This window comes from Salmo trutta, chromosome 2 (assembly GCF_901001165.1).
Source record: "Salmo trutta chromosome 2, fSalTru1.1, whole genome shotgun sequence".
NCBI classification, from domain to species: domain Eukaryota; kingdom Metazoa; phylum Chordata; class Actinopteri; order Salmoniformes; family Salmonidae; genus Salmo; species Salmo trutta.
Window position 1 is genome coordinate 12,605,790 of NC_042958.1, and position 21,968 is coordinate 12,627,757.

Genomic DNA, 21,968 nt, shown 5'->3' on the forward strand with positions numbered 1-21,968 from the left:
AATTCAAAGGAAACACTTCCAGTTACTGACAAATACATTCATTATATCAGTATTAAACGTTAGTGTACCTGTCCATCTAATGGAATAAAGCCTAAGCGTTCTAAGATTAAGCAAGTCTCTGCCTGTGTTATCTGACTGATCCAATGCTTTTTTACCATGAATTAGTCCACTATTAGAAGTTTATTTGGGTATGACTTATTTTTGGATTCCTCTCTCTGTTGTTGAGCAGCACACTTCCTATTATCCTTTGTTTGCTGAAGCACGGAGGCCGACCTGAACTCACATCGATTTTTTTGCTTTACAGTTCAAGTACAAAGGTGAGAAAGTCTCCTCTGGTTCGGCTTACTCTCAACTCCGTGAGACGATAGAGACGGAGACGGAGAGAGCTCGAGCGCTCACAGAGACCCAGAGCACGGTGAGCGCAATTTTTCCTCAGGGACATGAATATTAATGCTAATGGGAACATTGCAAGTTTTATATGACTAGTTATAAAATCTTTATGAATATATGACTGTATCCCCAAACACGCTAGACACAACTTCATGGTGTCATTTTTGGTAGTATAATTAAGCAATAAGGCCCGAGGAGGTGTGGCAAGGTCTCTACTCTGTGATGCGAGAGACTCTGGAGACTCAACATGCCATGCGGTCTCCCAGCTCCAGAGCCAGGTACAGTACAGTAGCACTACAGCGCTGACCACCACTCATCACACTTAAAGGACATCTCTGTTTCATCAGTAGCACCGCTAATGAAATAAGAGCTTAGGCGTGAACCCTAACTTCTACTTATTTTCTGTAGTCATGCATTGATGTCAACAGCTACTGTACAGTCGTGGCCAAAAGTTTTGAGAATGACACAAATATTAATTTCCACAAAGTTTGCTGCTTCAGTGTCTTTAGACATTTTTGTCAGATGTTACTATGGAATACTAAAGTATAATTACAAGCATTTTATAAGTGTCAAAGGCTTTTATTGACAATTACATGAAGTTGATGCAAAGAGTCAATATTTGCAGTGTTGACCCTTCTTTTTCAAGACCTCTGCAATCCGCCCTGGCATGCTGTCAATTAACTTCTGGGCCACATCCTGACTGATGGCAGCCCATTCTTGCATAATCAATGCTTGGAGTTTGTCAGAATTTGTGGGTTTTTGTTTGTCCACCCGTCTCTTGAGGTTTGAGCACAAGTTCTCAATGGGATTAAGGTCTGGGGAGTTTCCTGGCCATTGACCCAAAATATCGATGTTTTGTTCCCCGAGCCACTTAGTTATCACTTTTGCCTTATGGCAAGGTGCTCCATCATGCTGGAAAAGGCATTGTTCGTCACCAAACTGTTCCTGGATGGTTGAGAGAAGTTGCTCTCAGAGGATGTGTTGGTACCATTCTTTATTCATGGCTGTGTTCTGAGGCAAAATTGTGAGTGAGCCCACTCCCTTGGCTGAGAAGCAACCCCACACATGAATGGTCTCAGGTTGCTTTACTGTTGGCATGACACAGGACTGATGGTAGCGCTCACCTTGTCTTCTCCAGACAAGCTTCTTTCCGGATGCCCCAAACAATCGGAAAGGGGATTCATCAGAGAAAATGACTTTACCCCAGTCCTCAGCAGTCCAATCCCTGTACCTTTTACAGAATATCAGTCTGTCCCTGATGTTTATCCTGGAGAGAAGTGGCTTCTTTGCTGCCCTTCTTGACACCAGGCCATCCTCCAAAAGTCTTCCCCTCACTGTGTGTGCAGATGCTCAGCAATGGCAGCAGGCAGGTGTGAGTGCAAGCTCTGTACTGGTGGTGCCCCGATCCTGCAGCTGAATCAACTTTAGGAGAAGGTCCTGGCGCTTGCTGGACTTTCTTGGGCACCCTGAAGCCTTCTTCACAACATTTGAACTGCTCTCCTTGAAGTTCTTGATGATCCGATAAATGGTTGATTTAGGTGCAATCTTACTGGCAGTAATATCCTTGCCTGTGAAGCCCTTTTTGTGCACAGCAATGATGACGGCATGTGTTTCCTTGCAGGTAACCATGGCTGACAGAGGAAGAACAATGATTCCAAGCACCACCCTCCTTTTGAAACTTCCAGTCTGTTATTCGAACTCAATCAGCATGACAGAGTGATCTCCAGCCTTGTCCTCGTCAACACTCACACCTGTGTTAACGAGAGAATCACTGACATGATGTCAGCTGGTCCTTTTGTGGCAGGGCTGAAATGCAGTGGAAATGTTTTTGGGGGATTCAGTTCATTTGCATGGCAAAGAGGGACTTTGCAATTAATTGCAATTCATCTGATCACTCTTCATAACATTCTGGAGTATATGCAAATTGCCATCATACAAACTGAGGCAGCAGACTTTCTGAAAATGTATATTTGTGTCATTCTCCAAACTTTTGGCCACGACTGTAGGTTTCCATCCAATATGGAAATGCGAATATTCAAAAATCTGCATAAAACAATATGCACATTTTCCCACCAGAGATGTATTTCCAGCAAACGGACTTGTTGCGGCTAAAAGGCTGTGCGTGATGACGTAGTGCACATAAAAATTACTTTTGCGGTTAAATTCCCATCTATCGAATAAAAAAGTTAAGTGTATTTCCATCGCATTTTCAACTCTACTGGTTGTGTATGTGTGTGCGTGTGCGTGCGTGCGTGTGGGCGGCAGGCCAAGTACAAGGAGGCAGGGAAGCAGCAGTTCTCCACTTCTCTCTACTCAAAGCTTCCAGAGACTTTGGAGACTCGGCATGACAAAGAGGCCTCCCAGCTACAGAGCGTGGTGAGTCACACACACACATAGTCAGGATTAACGGGGTCTGTTTTCATATAATGTGTATTCACTTGACTTTTTCAACATTTTGTGATGTTACAGCCTTATTCTAAAATGTATTACAAAAATAATAGGTGCATCCTGTTTCCATTGATCATCCTTAAGATGTTTCTACAATTTGATTGGAGTCCACCTGTGGTAAATTCAATTGATTGGACATGATTTGGAAAGGCACACACCTGTCTATGTAAGGTCCCACAGTTGACAGTGCATGTCAGAGGTAGAACCAAGCCATGACGTCGAAGGAATTGTCCCTAGCGCTCCGAGACATGATTGTGTCGAGGCACAGATCTGGGGAAGGGTACCAAAACCTGCTCCAGAGTGCTCAGGACCTCAGACTGGGGCGAAGGTTCACCTTCCAATAGGACAGCGACCCTAAGCATACAGCCAAGACAACGCAGGAGTGGCCTCGGGACAAGTCTCTGAATGTCCTTGAGTGGCCCAGTCAGAGCCCGGACTTGAACCCGATCTCTGGAGAAACCTGAAAATAGCTGTACAGCAACGCTCCCCATCCAACCTGACAGAGCTTGAGAGGATCTGCAAAGAAGAATGTGAGAAACTCCCCAAAAACAGGTGTGCCAAGCTTGTAGTATCATACCCAAGAAGACTTGAGTCTGTAATCGCTGCCAGAGGTGCTTCAGCAAAGTACTGAGTTAAGGGTCTGAATACTTATGTAAAGGTGATATTTCAGTTTTCATTTTTTTTTATAAATTAGCAAACATTTCTAAAAAACAGTTTTTGCTTTGTCATTATGGAGGTTTGTGTGTAAATTGATGAGGGGGGGGAAAAACAATTTAATCAATTTTAGAATAAGGCTGTAACCTAACAAAATGTGGAAAAAGTCAAGGGGTCTGAATACTTTCTGAAGGCCCTGTACTTTATATGCTACCAGGGCTTTTTTGCATCATGTCTTATTTTGGCTGATGATATGATTTTACAACATTCAGCACTGCTTAACATTTTTGGACACTAGTTTTCTTTTGTTCTTTTTTCAGAATAAGTATAAAGATGGATGCAAAAATAAGATTTAAACCTCGCTGTATTCTCAACTTCCTGACACAATAGGCTTATTTTCACCAATGCAATCCATATCATCATTTGATTACATCACCTAAAGGTGTAATGCCTTTTTTTTTTACGTCCATCAGAATAAGTATTAAGAAGACGGGAAAAATACTCCTTCCACAAGTGTTTATTCTCAACTAGCATTAGCAAACTAATGTAGGTCAGTGTAAACACAGTGTAATGTCAGTTTTCATAAACTGATATTAACTGTCATGATTGTTAATAACATCTATCATGTCATGCTTGTGACAATGTTATGTAGCTCATGACGGATAGTCTACGTAAAATGTAACCAACTTTTTCAAGATTTGAATGGGATATTTTCAGGGAAAATGTCACGATGTAGAAGACCTTGGAAACAAAACAAACTTAACTTTGTGTTTTAGAAAAAGTATAAGGAGGCAGTAGAGAAGCGAGACTCTCTCTCTACAAGTGGAGGCTGCTAAGGGAGGACGGCTCATAATAATGGCAGGAACGGCGCAATGGAATGGTATGAAACAGCTGGAAACCATGTTATTGATGTATTTGATACCATTCCACTGATTCCGGTCCAGTCATTACCACGAACCCAACCTCCCCAATTAAGGTGCCACCAACCTGTGCTCTCTACGCCACCTTACCCAGAACGCCAAAGAGGCTTCTCTGCTACAGAGTGAAATACAATGAGTTTATTTTTACACATTTACCGTAACATATACAGTTGAAGTCAGAAGTTTACATACACTTAGGTTGGAGTCATTAAAACTCGTTTTTCAACCACTCCACAAATTTCTTGTTAACAAACTATAGTTTTGGCAAGTCAGTTAGGACATCTACTTTGTGCATGACACAAGTAATTTTTCCAACAATTGTTTACAGAAAGATTATTTCACTTATAATTCACTGTATCACAATTCCAGTGGGTCAGAATTGTACATACACTAAGTTGACTGTGCCTTTATAAAGCTTGGGAAATGATGTCATGGCTTTAGAAGCTTCTGATAGGCTAATTGGCATCATTTGTGTCAATTGGATGTGTACCTGTGGATGTATTTCAAGGCCTACCTTCAAACTCAGTGCCTCTTTGCTTGACATCATAGGAAAATCAATTGTAGACCTCCACAAGTCTGGTTCATTGTTGGGAGCAATTTCCAAACGCCTGAAGGCACCACGTTCATCTGTACAAACAGTAGTACGCAAGTATAAACACCATGGGACCACGCAGCCGTCCTACCGCTCAGGAAGGAGACGCGTTTTGTCTCCTAGAGATGAACGTACTTTGGTGCGAAAAGTGCAAATCAATCCCAGAACAACAGCAAAGGACCTTGTGAAGATGCAGGAGGAAACGGGTACAAAAGTATCTATGTCCACAGTAAAACGAGTTCTATATCGACATAACCTGAAAGGCCGCTCAGCAAGGAAGACGCCACTGCTCCAAAACTGCCATAAAAAAGCCAGACTACGGTTTGTAACTGCACATGGGGACAAAGATCGTACTTTTTGGAGAAATGTCCTCTGGTCTGATGAAACAAAAATAGAACTCTTTGGCCATAATGACCATTGTTATGTTTGGAGAAAAAAGGGGGAGGCTTGCAAGCCGAAGAACACCATCCCAACCGTGATGCACGTGTGTGGCAGCATCATGTTGTGGGGGTGCTTTGCTGCAGGAGGGTGTGTGTGTGTGCTTGACCCAAGTTAAACAATTTAAAGGCAATGCTAACAAATACTAATTGAGTGTATGTAAACTTCTGACCCACTGGGAATGTGATAAAATAAATAAAAGCTGAAATAAATCATTCTCTCTACTATTATTCTGACATTTCACGTTCTTAAAATAAAGTGGTGATCCTAACTGACCTAAGACAGGGAATTTTTACTAGGATTAAATGTCTGGAATTGTGAAAAACTGAGTTTCGATGTATTTGGCTAAGGTGTATGTAAAGTTCCGACTTCAACTGTATATTAATGTAAATATTGATCACATTCCTTGTGTATGATCATATATTTTGATACATTGAATGTTAATATTGTGAACCTATGTTATATATTTTTTACCTCCTGTTTCAGGAAGTGATGTCACTGAGTATTGCCCCTATATATAGGACCTTCCACCCCCACCTGGGATATAGATGCCTGATGAAAACCTAGGGGTTGAAATGTTGTTGTAAAGAAATATCACCTGGGAGCATGAGCAACAGTGTGCAGCGTTTTCCTTTCTGTTTTCAATGAGTTTGCCTACAACTCCAGCACCTGCGGAAAGTACCAGGATGTGAGTATGTTCTTCAGCTTTGGCACACAGTAGCAAAACGTTTTGCAACAGGGAACAAAAACAAGTATTTCTGTCATGATCCTTTTGATGTCCTGTTGTTGCCAAGCTGACCTGAGTCTGTCAGTGTACGTGTTAGTCTGTGTTTGACAGTTCCAGGCCTCCTGCAAGCAGACAGCCCTGCTGAGGGAGAACTCGTATTGAACGGTGACCGAGACACATCAGAACTACTGCACACCGCCTACCTGAAAGATGTCTACAGTCAGGTAGGGATAACTCTCAATACAGCATCCCACCACGCATAGCACTTTATTTTACACCACAGAATGGGATATGTGCTTGGATGGTGTGTCAATCTCCCTCAGGTTTATGCAGAAGAAGTAGAAGGATGAGGCGGAGAAGCTGAAGGGTTCATATGGGTTCGACACCCGTGAGATGGAGAGAGTGAAGAACAACCAGAGAAACATCAGCTCAGTGAGGGACACAGTACACACACACTTTTATGCAGTATTATTTGTCAACACAGTTACCCTGTTGCTCTAAACCTCCAGTGTCAGTAGACTCGGGACTCAAAGCTGCTGAAAAGCCTGATGTCCTCTGTCACCGACACTCCGGAAATCATCTTCGCCAGGGAGAACAAAGAAAATCAGTGACGTAAGATGTGATCCTTTGTTCTACACAACCATGTACCGTGGATGTAGTCGTTGGGCTGGATGAACTCCAGTATGTTGCTGTGAGGGTATTGTTCAGCCTCTAGCGGAAAAGGCTGTACCTAAATCTATTATGTACTTCACTTTCTTATCGTAACAAGGTCTTCAACTTTCAAAAAGATGATGAGGATGAGTGATGGTGTCATTTGTGCAATGAGAATGTAGAAGGAAAAAGGAAACTGCACACTGCTCTTGATAGTATCACTGATATTTAATAAGCTTACGTATCGGCCTCACGGCCTTCGTCAGAGCGTTTGTGAATTTTTTTAAATCAGCACCCCTATGTAGACCTAGCCCCACCCACATCCGTTCCACGCATGGAAAGGGGTTGGAGGCCAAGGAAAAATAAATAAGTGCTACCAACATAACAATATGCAGTTCACAAACACTGCAAAAGTGTATAAATAAGACGCATTAAACTCATCCATAAAACCACAATGAGGACATAGCAAGTTTTCATTAATCATTGGGTACATCGTACAAAAACATCAGAGTAATCTTAGATAGGCACATAATTCATGTTCAAATTCACAACATAACATACATAGGCATTTCATCATTAAGTCCTTTAGGAAATAATGTCTGGAGGGTGAAAATCCAAAAAAGACCAGGAGACCAGGCCGTGGACACGGAGCTAAAGCAGGACGCGGTAATTAACCTGTGCTGGCAGCACTAGCACACTATTTGGGAGACAGAGATACTAATGAATATCCACCAACAAACTTCATTCTAGAACTGGCAGAATATGTTTTGAAGTATAACTATTTCAGGTTTGATGATGAATACTACCTCCAAACGAATGGAACATCGATGGGCTCCACATTCGCTCCGAGCTATGCTAACCTTTATGTGGGTCTATTTGAAGAACGTTTTGTCAATAATGAAAATGAAAACCTATTTTTGAATAAAGTGCTGAAGTGAACATGAATTATGTGCCTATTTAAGATTACTCTGATGTTTTTCGTACGATGTACCCAATGATTAATGAAAACTTGCTATGTCCTCATTGTGGTTTTATGGAGTTTAATGCGTCTTATTGCGTCACTTTTGTAGTGTTTGTGAACTGCATATTGTTATGTTGGTAGCACTTATTTATTTTTCCTTGGCCTCCAACCCCTTTCCATGCGTGGAACGGATGTGGGTGGGGCTAGGTCTACATAGGGGTGCTGATTTAAAAAAATTCACAAAAGCTCTGACGAAGGCCGTGAGGCCGATACGTAAGCTTATTAAATATCAGTGATACTATCAAGAGCAGTGTGCGGTTTCCTTTTTCCTTCATCTTGTTCAACTGTTGACATGCACCTGCAAACAAGATTGCTTAGATGTGCGAGTGCCTTTTGAATTTTGTACAATGAGCATGTAAACAGGGCCACTGTAAGATTGTGACGGCTCTGTTCCGTGTCAGGTGAAATACAGAGACGGGGTGGGGAGCGGGATGGTAGTCATGGAAACCAGGAGAACATCAGCTTGGTGAGAAGTTAAACCTTGTCTGACCTTTGACCTCACAGGAAGAGCTTGTTTTGAAAACAGGCCTCTTTGTTGTGTCTGCCTGTCCCTTTTCATCTGGGTTTGTTTGGATTTTCTACAGCTTCAATGGTGCTAACTAAAAATCACAAACCACAGACACACTGAACAACCATTCAGTCAAATCCTGGGTTGTTACGTATGCAATTCAACATTTTAATTCACTCCATGTAAACTCCTCAAAAATTCAAGCCCATAATGATTTTTGTACAGTAATTTTGTCTGAAACTCTGTCCTGTCCTGCCTGACACAGACAGCCTTTCACACTGGCCCTGGTCCAGTCTAAGTCATTACAGCCATTAGTGGACCCTGCTGAACAATCCCCCATTGAGGGAGTGGAGCAGACTGAAGGGACACGGGGGCCCAGCCTGGCAGCCCAGGCAGGATCTCTGGCGCCATGGTGACTAAACCGGGACACTGTTTTCACCCAGATGCCATCTGAAGATCACTAATGATACCCAGCAAGCTACATTTCTCATGGGACGTCATAATGATGTCATTTTATGGTTGCAAACTGCTTTTCTGGTTGCAGAGACGGATAAACTCTGAGTTGTGAATGTTGTTTTAATGTTGTGTGAATATTGTGTGTCCACAGGTGAAGCATAAAAAGCAGCTCCAGGCCACCAGTGTGGGAGTCACCCCAGAGTTGGAGAGAGTCCGTCAGAACCAGGAGAAAATCAGCTCAGCAAGTCACATAGGAAGCATCTGAAATAGCAACCTACAGTATATGTGAGCTTTGACCAAAAGTAGTACACTATGTATTGGAAATGGCCTAGGTGTGAGTGTGCTAGTCAGTATGACCACCAATTACTTTTGAACTATTTTAGATTATTGAGATGCAACCCGACCTACTTTTGTGCGTTGCAGGTGCAGTACCAGCGCGGGATGAAGGAGATGAAGGGGCGGTCCTGCGGCGAGTTGGACACGCCCGGACTGAGTAGTGTCAGGGAGTCCCAGAACGACATCTAACACGACTGAAGCGTGTGGGACTGCTGCACTTTTAACCCACACAGCTAAAGAGTTAACAGCATGGCTGATTCCTTGTTATGAGGCAGCCGTAATGAATGTACTGTATTGTCTGTGAGCGTGTCTGTGAGCATGTCTGTGTGTGCGTTACTAATAAAATGATTTTTACATGGTTTCTTGTGATACATTTTTTTGCATACTGGCCAAAATACACCCTTTGCTCTCTGACCAATATGCACAAAGGTTGTGTGTGTGTGTGTGTGTGTGTGTGTGTGTGTGTGACAGCCGATTTGCCTGGTGTAACACGATTTCACAAATGTGTAAATGTACATCAATAATGTTCCTCTCATTAAGCTGCCACACACAACTGAGTTGTTATCGCGATGCTGAAAGTGTACCACCCATATTTGCTTGGGCAGGCAAAGTACCATGAGGACTTTGAGCGGACGAGGGGCCGAGGATGCACCCCAGTGATGGAGGACCAAAACATGGAGAGAATGCACCACCGGAACAACCTGATGATGAGCGAGGCAGCCTACAAGGGAGTACACCCACAGGTGGTAGAGATGGACAGGAGACCTGGAGGCATCATCGTAGGTGAGTGGCACACAAAATGGCGGGCACCTCCCGTCCTCAAAAAGGATTTGACCTTAAAGTACGGGAAATTTGATAATTCATTCATCTCCTCTTTGAAGAATTTGTGATGGCCTTCAAACAAAGTTACAATGAAATTGCTGTCTAGTGTCTATCAATTATGGGTTGTTTAGTGTCAGTCAGGATACAAGCCACAGGAGGTTGGTGGTACCTTAATTGGGGAGGACGAGTTCGTGGTAATGGCTGGAGCAGAATTAATGGAATGGTATCAAACACATGATTTCCATGCTCCGTTCCAGCCATTATTATGAGCCGTCCTCCCCTCAGCAGCCTCCACTGATACAAGCCCAGAACTAGTTGATTTGTTTTCATTTTTTAATGCTGATGCCCAGATAATTCAAATGGACACTTTACAATAACTATTTACCAAAGATTGTATTTGATATAAAAGGGAAATGTAGTTACATTTGTGGAAACAGAAAATATCCATTGTGACAAGTTTATCACTCTGCAGGCAGAAGTTCCAAGTTGGACTCTACTCACCTGGCCCCGAAACTATGTGTTTTCCGTATGTAATCTACATGACTTCAGCTGTGTATTTCTGTTTTCCTTTCCTTTGTATTCCTGTTTTCCCTGCTGTCTTTTCTCTCTAAATGACCTTTCCCCTGTCAAAGACCTTAAGGATCAGCGGACGGACCCAGGCTCCATCTTTGACTTTGACCTTGTGCAGGATAACGTTCAGTCTAAATGTTTTGAGAGACTGTCTGGTGTTACAAACCATACTGGATGTTTTCATCTCCCCTCACACCTTATATAGACAACTGTATGTCACTCTCCCACTAGACCTTTATTTCTCTACCTGAGTACGCCACTCATCTCTTCTACGTTCAGTTGAATTTCATCCTCATGTTCTTTGTTCTTTCCATTGCCTCGCTGTCATTTTCCTGACTTTTATTTTTCCTACTGTCTCTGTCGCCCTCTTGTGGCAGCGCCCGGCAGCAATCTCAGCAGTCGGTACTCTCGCAGGCCCAGTCAGTTAGCTCGCTGGCCTCTGCCTCTGACCTGTGGGACAAAAGCCTGTCTGTTTGCAGCAGCAGCTCCTCACTGCAGTCCCAGGACGGAGGTAGTAAGCTCTGTCAGAAAAATAAAAACACGCTGAAGGAGAAGACATCATTTATTAATATATTCACAACCTGACCCCTCCCCCGTCTCTCTACCACCTGACCCCTCCCCCGTCTCTCTACAACCTGACCCCTCCCCCGTCTCTCTACAACCTGACCCCTCCCCCCGTCTCTCTACAACCTGACCCCTCCCCCGTCTCTCTACCACCTGACCCCTCCCCCGTCTCTCTACCACCTGACCCCTCCCCCCGTCTCTCTACCACCTGACCCCTCCCCCGTCTCTCTACCACCTGACCCCTCCCCCGTCTCTCTACCACCTGACCCCTCCCCCCGTCTCTCTACCACCTGACCCCTCCCCCCGTCTCTCTACCACCTGACCCCTCCCCCGTCTCTCTACCACCTGACCCCTCCCCCGTCTCTCTACCACCTGACCCCTCCCCCGTCTCTCTACCACCTGACCCCTCCCCCCGTCTCTCTACCACCTGACCCCTCCCCCCGTCTCTCTACAACCTGACCCCTCCCCCGTCTCTCTACCACCTGACCCCTCCCCCGTCTCTCTACAACCTGACCCCTCCCCCGTCTCTCTACCACCTGACCCCTCCCCGTCTCTCTACCACCTGACCCTCCCCGTCTCTCTACCACCTGACCCGTCCCCCGTCTCTCTACCACCTGACCCGTCCCCCGTCTCTCTACAACCTGACCCCTCCCCTGTCTCTCTACAACCTGACCCCTCCCCCGTCTCTCTACAACCTGACCCCTCCCCCCGTCTCTCTACCACCTGACCCCCCCGTCTCTCTACCACCTGACCCCTCCCCCCGTCTCTCTACCACCTGACCCCTCCCCCCGTCTCTCTACCACCTGACCCCCCCCATCTCTCTACCACCTGACCCCTCCCCCGTCTCTCTACCACCTGACCCCTCCCCCGTCTCTCTACCACCTGACCCCTCCCCCCGTCTCTCTACCACCTGACCCCTCCCCCGTCTCTCTACCACCTGACCCCTCCCCCGTCTCTCTACCACCTGACCCCTCCCCCGTCTCTCTACCCCCTGACCCCTCCCCCGCTCTCTACCACCTGACCCCTCCCCCCCGTCTCTCTAACCACCTGACCCCTCCCCCGTCTCTCTACCACCTGACCCCATCCCCCGTCTCTCTACCACCTGACCCCTCCCCCCGTCTCTCTACCACTGACCCCGCCCCCCGTCTCTCTACCACCTGACCCCTCCCCCCGTCTCTCTACCACCTGACCCCCCCCCCCCCGTCTCTCTACCACCTGACCCCTCCCCCCGTCTCTCTACCACCTGACCCCTCCCCCGTCTCTCTACCACCTGACCCCTCCCCCGTCTCTCTACCACCTGACCCCTCCCCCCGTCTCTCTACCACCTGACCCCTCCCCGTCTCTCTACCACCTGACCCCTCCCCCGTCTCTCTACCACCTGACCCCTCCCCCCGTCTCTCTACCACCTGACCCCTCCCCCCGTCTCTCTACCACCTGACCCCTCCCCCCGTCTCTCTACCACCTGACCCCTCCCCCCCGTCTCTCTACCACCTGACCCCTCCCCCGTCTCTCTACAACCTGACCCCTCCCCCCGTCTCTCTACAACCTGACCCCTCCCCCCGTCTCTCTACCACCTGACCCCTCCCCCGTCTCTCTACCACCTGACCCCTCCCCCGTCTCTCTACCACCTGACCCCTCCCCCGTCTCTCTACAACCTGACCCCTCCCCCCGTCTCTCTACCACCTGACCCCTCCCCCGTCTCTCTACCACCTGACCCCTCCCCCCGTCTCTCTACCACCTGACCCCTCCCCCCGTCTCTCTACCACCTGACCCCCTCCCCCGTCTCTCTACCACCTGACCCCTCCCCGTCTCTCTGCCACCTGACCCCTCCCCCGTCTCTCTACCACCTGACCCCTCCCCCCGTCTCTCTACCACGTGACCCCTCCCCCCGTCTCGCTACAACCTGACCCCTCCCCCGTCTCTCTACCACCTGACCCCTCCCCCCGTCTCTCTACCACGTGACCCCTCCCCCCGTCTCGCTACAACCTGACCCCTCCCCCGTCTCTCTACAACCTGACCCCTACCCCGTCTCTCTACCACCTGACCCCTCCCCCCGTCTCTCTACCACCTGACCTCCCCCCGTCTCTCTACCACCTGACCTTCCCCCCGTCTCTCTACAACCTGACCCCTCCCCCGTCTCTCTACAACCTGACCCCTCCCCCGTCTCTCTACAACCTTACCCCTCCCCCGTCTCCCTACCACCTGACCCCTCCCCCCGTCTCTCTACCACCTGACCCCTCCCCCGTCTCTCTACCACCTGACCCCTCCCCCCGTCTCTCTACAACCTGACCTCTCCCCCGTCTCTCTACAACCTGACCAACAGCCCACTAATATGTCGTATACAGAAGTCCCTAACCCAATATTTGAACGACTCCAAAGGTTTTGGAGATGGTTGTGGTGTTTAACTGTTTAAACCCTAACTCTCTCTGTTCTCTTCTCTACCGACATAAATACCTAACAGTCAGTGACCTTTTGATTCATGTCCAGGTCAACTGGGGATGGCATGGTTCCCTTCTGATTTCTTTGTGATGTGATGTTCTATCTATCACCTAATACGCACAGTGAGACTCAAAGGAGATGGTATTCCTGCTCAAAAAACAGTTTGAGCACTAAATGAAAGGTCTCAAACGTTTGTCATGAATGTCTTTGTATCTTCCTGTCTGTCTTTGACTACCAGCTCCTGTGCTACCTGGGGCATACCATCAGAGTGCCCAGCCACAACAGCCGGGGTACGGCTACATGCACCAGACCAGCATGTCCTCTGTGAGGTCTCAGCAGTCCCCCCCATCTGTCACCATGGTGAGTTCCAACACAAGCAGTCTATTCTACAGTAGGTTTTGTTAATTCATACAGGATCATATTTGTATGCCATGGCCAATTTAATTAGGAAACTATCCAAAATATGTCACTCATATTTGTTTACAATTGTTTTTGGGAATTCACACAATCAATGACTTGTGTGCCCTGATATTTATGTTGTACAACTAATGTTGTAGACACAAACACATGATTAACATTGTTGCCATACCTCCCATTCAGAGAGTTTACCGGGCTCTCTACGACTACGCAGCGCAGGACCACGACGAGGTGTCCTTCCGCGATGGTGATGTCATCGTCAACGCTCAGCCCATTGATGAGGGCTGGATGTACGGCACCGTTCAGAGGACCGGCAAATCAGGCATGCTCCCTGCCAACTACGTGGAGTGCTTCAACTAAGGGCCGCATCTCAATAGTCTTTAAGTGATTTCCTTTCCCCTTGTCTCCTCTCCTCCATCAGCACTGATGTGAAAACAAAAAGATTGGATAGGCGGAAGGGATAAGGCAGACTGGATGCTAACTGGGAAATTGACTTCCACCAGTTCTTTTAATTTAATTTCAGTACAGTTGGAGGAGAGGAGATGAGGAAAGAAGGCCATTCTAGATTATTGAAATGCACCCAAGGGGCTAGCCTTACCATGGTTTGGTGGAGTCCTCTCCCCAAATGTCTGATTGAAGCTTGGTCCTGGAGGGCTACTGTACATGAGCAGAGATAAAGGAACTGGGTGGTGTTGTTCAGTTTGCTCTGTCTAGACTACAGACCCAAACTATCATAGCTACTGTACATTACCCGCTGAAAATGGTCATGGAAAAATGTATCATGTAATAATAAGTTTTGCTTTTGGTTTAATTTAAAGCATTGGTGGCTTGTCCCACCTCAACAGTTAATGAAAAAAAAATATATAGTTCAATCAGAGAATTGTAACCCTCAAATAGACATTTCGCAGACAAAAAATGACCTATTCAATGGAATACATTTACCACTTTCCGGGAGAAGTTGAAAACATCATGATCCCCACACTAGAAGCCACATTTGAATTTGTTAAGCAGTTTATTTTTGTTTCACACAAACGTTGTGTTGACTTCATGATTCCAAACGTGCATTCTTGCAGCACAAGAACAATAATGTTTTCGACTTATCCTGGAAAAGCGGTTAGTGGGTTTGCTTGAATAGCACCCAACCCAGTCCTCCAGCACCGGAATAGGGAGGGACCCGCTTTCTTCTTGTACTCCTTTGTATTTCAATTATTATATTTTGCATTTGGACATCAATACTAACCTTGTTTCATGTACAAATTAGGGGAGAGGGAGTGAAGGAGAAATGAACTTTTCAGGACAATCCTGAGTGATTGCCAGACAGTCAGCTGTTTAGCTTATGTTATATCATTAACACGCTGCTTCATTCTGTTTGTCTGATGACATAAGGGTTTCAACCAGCTCCACAAGTAAATATAGTTGATACAAACTATAATCGAGTCACACCATCTCACCTCTTGCTTTGAGTTCAGTGGAGTGTTTACATCTCATATACCAGTTTATCCTCACACAGGCTTGAATTAGATTATGTCCTCTTAATTTAGCGCTAACTAGCGACATGGTTGTCATATGTTGCCATGTAAACAGTGTCAAGTAATAATGGTATATGAAGTTGGATTGTAAATCTTAAGATTTCTAAACTATTGTGAACACTTTTGATTCATAAGCTCCTATAAAGAAAACACTAATGACAGTACACTCTTGGGAAAAAAGGGCTTCTAAAGGGTTCTTCGGCTTTCCCAATAGGAGAACCCTTTTTGGTTCCAGGTAGAACCCTTTTTGGTTCCAGGCAGAACTCTTTTTGGTTCCAGGCAGAACTCTTTTGGGTTCCATGTAGAACACTCTGTGGAAAGGGTTCTACATGGAACCAAAAATAGTTCTTCAAAGGGTTCTCCTATGTTGCCAGCCAAAGAACCCTTATTGGTTCTAGATAGCACCTTTTCTTCTAAGAGTATACATGTATTTGTGCATATTATAAATGGTTTATAATATCTTAAGGCGTGCAAAATCCATGCACACTATTGTGACCTTTCAAGGACTTCATTTCTGGGTACATGGTACCGTGGTTTTGTACATTACATTTTATTACTGAAAGTGGTAACAAATGAAAATGTTGTGAAATGCTAATATTTATTGGCCTTTAAGAGACAATAACGGAACAGCAAGAAACATCAAGCTTGGTGTGTTGCTGATACAATTTATAAAGCCTTTTTTGTCCAAAGGTTTTTGCTTCTAGTAGTTCCATTTTTTTTAAATGTCTCTTTAAAAAATGTTTACTCAGTTTGTACACCAACACCGAGTTTATTGAGGTGTCACTTTTTCCTCAGTTAACCATTTGTTACATTTTTTGGGGTCATTAATTGCAGTGTGTCACGAGAGAAAAATAAAAACGCTTTGTCGACAATGATTTTGTAATTGGTTCATTCAAACACCTTTTGACAAGCTACAGAGGATTATACGTGGTCAGTGTATTACATTTAACAATAGCACCATTTGTTTAAGGTTATTGTGCATAAATGTTGGTTGTAGCATGACTTATTATATATCTTACTATATCTAGTATATTGACAGCTAAGTGCAAAGATCACAGCAGGCACTGCTGATGCATCATAATTGACGCATCACAATGACATACAGCAACATTGCATCATCATTTCTAGGCCATACGTTTATGTACGTGGGTGCAATAGGTAGGAAATGCATTACTACTGTAGAAAATAGAGATGACAGTTTTGATGATATCATGTCAATGATAGGCCAAGTTGTAAGGATTTATTATCCAAAAAATTCACAACCTGAATTCATTACTTGTTTAGATTATTAAATAGTGCATGTTTATTTTCCCTAAATATAGCACAACTCACCTGCCCCATTTGATCATCTCAGTAATAATTTCAATATTGACCTAATGTTTCAATCAATTCTGGTAAAAAAAAAATCCATACAAATTTTACATGAAAATATCCAGAACGAATCATCATGTCTTATGTATCAGGTAATTCTGGGTGGACTCTCATCAGGTCTAAAATGACAGTGAGTGAGGGACAGTGTGTGTGTAATTGGACTAACACGTAAAAGACCCTGATATACTTGTAATTGAACAGTATAACGGAATGGACCTAGACCAAACAGATCCTGTGGACTACCTAGGCCAGCACCTATCATCGGCACCTCCAAATGAACCAATCACAGACTCACAATGTGTCCACGGGAGCGGAACATTCCAATAAATGGGAATCACGCTGTTACTACTCAAACACAACCTGAGATGGCTTCATCCTCACCCGTAAGTTTAAAGGTTATATAGGAACCATATTGATTGTACCAGGATGTGGACATGGGGCTAGGGTTAGGGTTGTGGTGATTTGATTTGATTTGGTTGTGGTTGAGGTTGAGGCTAGGTTTAGGGTTGAACCGGGATGTGGTCATAGATAGATAGATTGTTTATTAGTCACATGTAATTGCGGAGTGGGGGTGGGGGGGTAGGAAGTCGGGACAGGAGGAGGACAGGAAGAGCAGGTAGCTACCTAGTGACTATTCAGCAGCCTGATGGTCTGGGGGTAGAAGCTATGAAGTTAGGGTTGTGGTTGAGGCTAGGGTTAGGGTTAGAGATTAACCTGGATGTGGACATGAAGCTAGGGTCAGGGTTGTGGATGGAGCTAGGGTTAGAGTTGAACCTGGATGTGGACCTGAAGCTAGGGTCAGGGTTGTGGTTGGAGCTAGGGTTAGAGTTGAACCTGGATGTGGACCTGAAGCTAGGGTCAGGGTTGTGGTTGGAGCTAGGGTTAGAGTTGAACCTGGATGTGGACCTGAAGCTAGGGTCAGGGTTGTGGTTGGAGCTAGGGTTAGAGTTGAACCTGGATGTGGACCTGAAGCTAGGGTCAGGGTTGTGGTTGGAGCTAGGGTTAGAGTTGAACCTGGATGTGGACCTGAAGCTAGGGTCAGGGTTGTGGTTGGAGCTAGGGTTAGAGTTGAACCTGGATGTGGACCTGAAGCTAGGGTCAGGGTTGTGGTTGGAGCTAGGGTTAGAGTTGAACCTGGATGTGGACCTGAAGCTAGGGTCAGGGTTGTGGTTGGAGCTAGGGTTAGAGTTGAACCTGGATGTGGACCTGAAGCTAGGGTCAGGGTTGTGGTTGGAGCTAGGGTTAGAGTTGAACCTGGATGTGGACCTGAAGCTAGGGTCAGGGTTGTGGTTGGAGCTAGGGTTAGAGTTGAACCTGGATGTGTGCATGAAATTAGGGTTAGGCTTGAACCGGGATGTGGACCGGAAGCTAGGGTTAGTGGTATAATACACCCTGGTTGTGTTTAGGCGTCAAACAGAAGAAAACCTGAAACAGGGAGGAACTACCTTGACTTGTTCAATAGCAAACGTTCCTTTTCGTTTTCTGTATGTTCTCAGTAATTTTGTTCACTCATCAGTCTGATTTACTTCATGAGCTAGAAAGTGATCATTCCTCAATAGCCTAGATAAGTAGGTCTTTATATCTTTCAACCCCGTAAACTGTCCACAGATGCGAACGACTGTGACAGATTTGGTTTGCCATGCCCTTGTTCATGACCCCCCCTGTCCTTGGCGATGACCAATCCAAACACAGCGTGCAGCATTTCCTGTGGCTTGAGCTTCTGTATGTGTCAGACGAAATCGCCCCACCAGCGCCAGGTGAGCCACTGTCTGGCCGAGTACGAACGGGCGCTGAGTCGGCTGGAGTTGGAGAACGTCCAGCTGAGGTATATGGAGTCGGACTTGCTAGAGAGGGCCGAGGTCAGCGAGAGAGGCCTCAGGCTGGCCAGGGAGAGTCGCCACCACAAGGACCAGGAGATCCACGACCTGAGAGAGGCCAACTGGGTCCTGGCTCTCACCACCGACAGGCTGAGAAAGGCCTGCCGGGAGAAGGATAGGTGTCTGGTGGATTGCCAGAACAAGCAGAGTAGGAATCCTGGGAGGATGCTACCGTTCGTGGAGGAAGGGGAGGAGGTCATTGATGGGCCATGGAAATAAGGGAGGTGAGGGAAGTGAAGAATGTGCTATGCAGCCTCCAAAATCAGTGGAGGGAAAGGCGTTCTGCATGACGGTCCTGTGTGGCTCAGTTGGTAGAGCATGGTGTTTGTAACGCCAGGGTTGTGGGTTCGATTGCCACGGAGTACCAGTACGGAGAAAAAAATGTATGAAATGTATGCATTCACTACTGCAAGTCGCTCTGGATAAGAGTGTCTGCTAAATGACTAAAATGTAATGGGGTGGGTGAGAAGGTGGAGCTCTATAGCAGACTACAGTCTTTACCTACATCTCAAAGGGAGTGGAGGGGATCTGTGCTTTGAGATGCAGCTTCCCTTGAGTTCAGAAAGGCCAGGTGTGGCTCAAGTGTGCCTTCTTCTAAGACAACTCAAGTCTACAGTCTGGGTAAGACTGATGCAGGCAGGAACCAAGCCATCTGGAACTTTGGTGCCAGCCTGGAGAAATTGCATAAAACATTGAAAGGAGGAGAGATAGACGATGAAGTGGAATATGTGATTAAGGATGATCAGAAAGGCTCTCCATGCACTAAAGACAGTATGGAGGAAGAAGCAGAAGAACTTGAGGAGGCTGAATTCATTGAAGAGGACTTTGTTAAGGTCTGTAGGCCTATTCATTCATCCATTATCCCTCCCATCATACATTTGAGCAAATGATCCATCTCTTACTACATCCTCTTTCTCCATAGGCTGTTGAAGTGGACGACAGCTGTGAAACACTGTGACTGCAGAAATAACTGTTTTTGAAGACATGCAGAGAAAGATGTCTTTCTTGACTAATTTGAACACCATCTTACTTCACTTCCACTTTACAACCCGGGAGTGTACTTTAAAGGTCAAGCCACACGTCTAAATGCCTCTGTGTACTATTTGATAGGAAATGTAATGTATTCATTTGTTTTAAAGAAATGTAGGCTTACAAAATGAAGATATCTATCCACTTTCTCTCACAAAAAGTAAATTCAGGTAAATCCCTTCAGATGTGATGACGTTGTGTATACAGTAAATACAGTAAATACAGTAAATACAGTACCAGTCAAAAGTTTGGACACACCTACCCATTCAAGGGTTTTTCTTTATATTTTACTATTTTCTACATTGTAGAATAATAGTGAAGACATCAAAACTATGAAATAACACATATGGAATCATGTAATAACTAAAAAAGTGTCAAACAAATAAAAATATATTTTATATCTGAGAATCTTCAAAGTAACCACCCTTTGCCTTGATGACAGCTTTGCACACTTGGTATTCTCTCAACCAGCTTCCCCTGGAATGCTTTTCCAACAGTCTTGAAGGAGTTCCCACATATGCTGAGCACTTGTTGGCTGCTTTTCCTTCACTCTGCAGTCCAACTCACCCAAAACCATCTCAATTGGGTTGAGGTCGGGTGATTGTGGAGGCCAGGTCATCTGATGCAGCACTCCAGCACTCTCCTTCTTGGTCAAATAGCCCTTACACAGCCTGGAGGTGTGTTGGGTCATTGTCCTGTTGAAAAACAAATGATAGTCCCACTAAGCACAAACCAGATGGGATGGTGTATCACTGCAGAATACTGTGGTAGCCATGCGGTATGGCTGGTGGCATTGTCATGCTGGAGGGTCATGTCAGGATGGGTCTGCAAGAAGGGTACCACATGAGGGAGGAGGATGTCTTCCCTGTAACGCACAGCGTTGAGATTGCCTGCAATGACAACAAACTCAGTCCAATGATGCTGTGACACACTGCCCCAGACCATGACGGACCCTCCATCTCCAAATCGATCCCGCTCCAGAGTACAGGCCTCGGTGTAACGCTCATTCCTTCGACAATAAACGTGAATCCGACCATCACCCCTGAGACAAAACCGCAACTCATCGGTGAGGAGCACTTTTTGCCAGTCCTGTCTGGTCCAGCGACGGTGGGTTTGTGCCCATAGGCGACGTTGTTGCCGGTGATGTCTGGTGAGGACCTGCCTTACAACAGGCCTACAAGCCCTCAGTCCAGCCTCTCTCAGCCTATTGCGGACAGTCTGAGCACTGATGGAGGGATTGTGCATTCCTGGTGTAACTCGGGCAGTTGTTGTTGCCATCCTGTACCTGTCCCGCAGGTGTGATGTTCGGATGTACCGATCCTGTGCAGGTGTTGTTACACATGGTCTGCCACTGCGAGGACGATCAGCTGTCCACCCTGTCTCCCTGTAGCGCTGTCTTAGGCGTCTCACAGTACGGACATTGCAATTTATTGCCCTGGCCACATCTGCAGTCCGAATGCCTCCTTGCAGCATGCCTAAGTCACATTCACGCAGATGAGCAGGGACCCTGGACATCTTTCTTTTGGTGTTTTTCAGAGTCAGTAGAAAGGCCTCTTTAGTGTCCTAAGTTTTCATAACTGTGACCTTAATTGCTTACCGTCCGTAAGCTGTTAGTGTCTTAACGACCGTTCCACAGGTGCATGTTTATTAATTGTTTATGGGTCATTGAACAAGCATGGAAAACAGTGTTTAAACCCTTTACAATGAAGATCTGTGAAGTTATTTTGACATTTTTACAAATTATCTTTGAAAAACAGGGTCCTGAAAAAGGGACGTTTCTTTTTTAGCTGAGTTTATGTTTCGGTAAGATTGGATTTTTAGCATTTATAGCAATGGTTATCAAATGTACTGCAGTGATGGATTTTAGTCACAGAAAATTGAGGTTGTGGTGGCAGTTGCAGAGAGGTATTTGGGTGTGCGAGACTTGACATGAGTTTTATTTTTTTAACCAGGCAAGTCAGTTAAGAACAAATTCTTATTTACAATGACGGCCTACCCCGGCCAAACCCTAACCCAGACGATGCTGGGCCAATTGTGCACCGACCTATGGGACTCCCAATCCTGGCCGGTTGTGATACAACCTGGAATCAAACCAAGGTCTGGTAGTGACGCCTCTAGCACTGAGATGCATTGCCTTAAACCGCTGCGCCACTCGGGTGGTAGTGGTGTCCCATCCTTTCAGGTTGTTGTCCTGAGGTAGGACTAAATA

The 21,968-nt window shown here is 45.7% G+C and overlaps 1 protein-coding gene across 1 annotated transcript in view; it reads left to right on the forward strand.

Annotated features, from left to right (window-relative positions):
- Positions 1-16,354, forward strand: part of LOC115150689 (LIM zinc-binding domain-containing Nebulette) — a 78,149-nt gene extending 61,795 nt beyond the window's left edge. Inside the window, exons 5-7 of the mRNA XM_029694217.1 lie at positions 9,747-9,924; positions 13,775-13,896; positions 14,137-16,354. Of these exons, the coding sequence (XP_029550077.1) occupies positions 9,747-9,924; positions 13,775-13,896; positions 14,137-14,313 (477 nt within the window). The 3' untranslated portion in view covers positions 14,314-16,354. The remainder of the gene's footprint in view (positions 1-9,746; positions 9,925-13,774; positions 13,897-14,136) is intronic.
- The last annotated feature ends 5,614 nt before the right edge of the window (positions 16,355-21,968 follow it).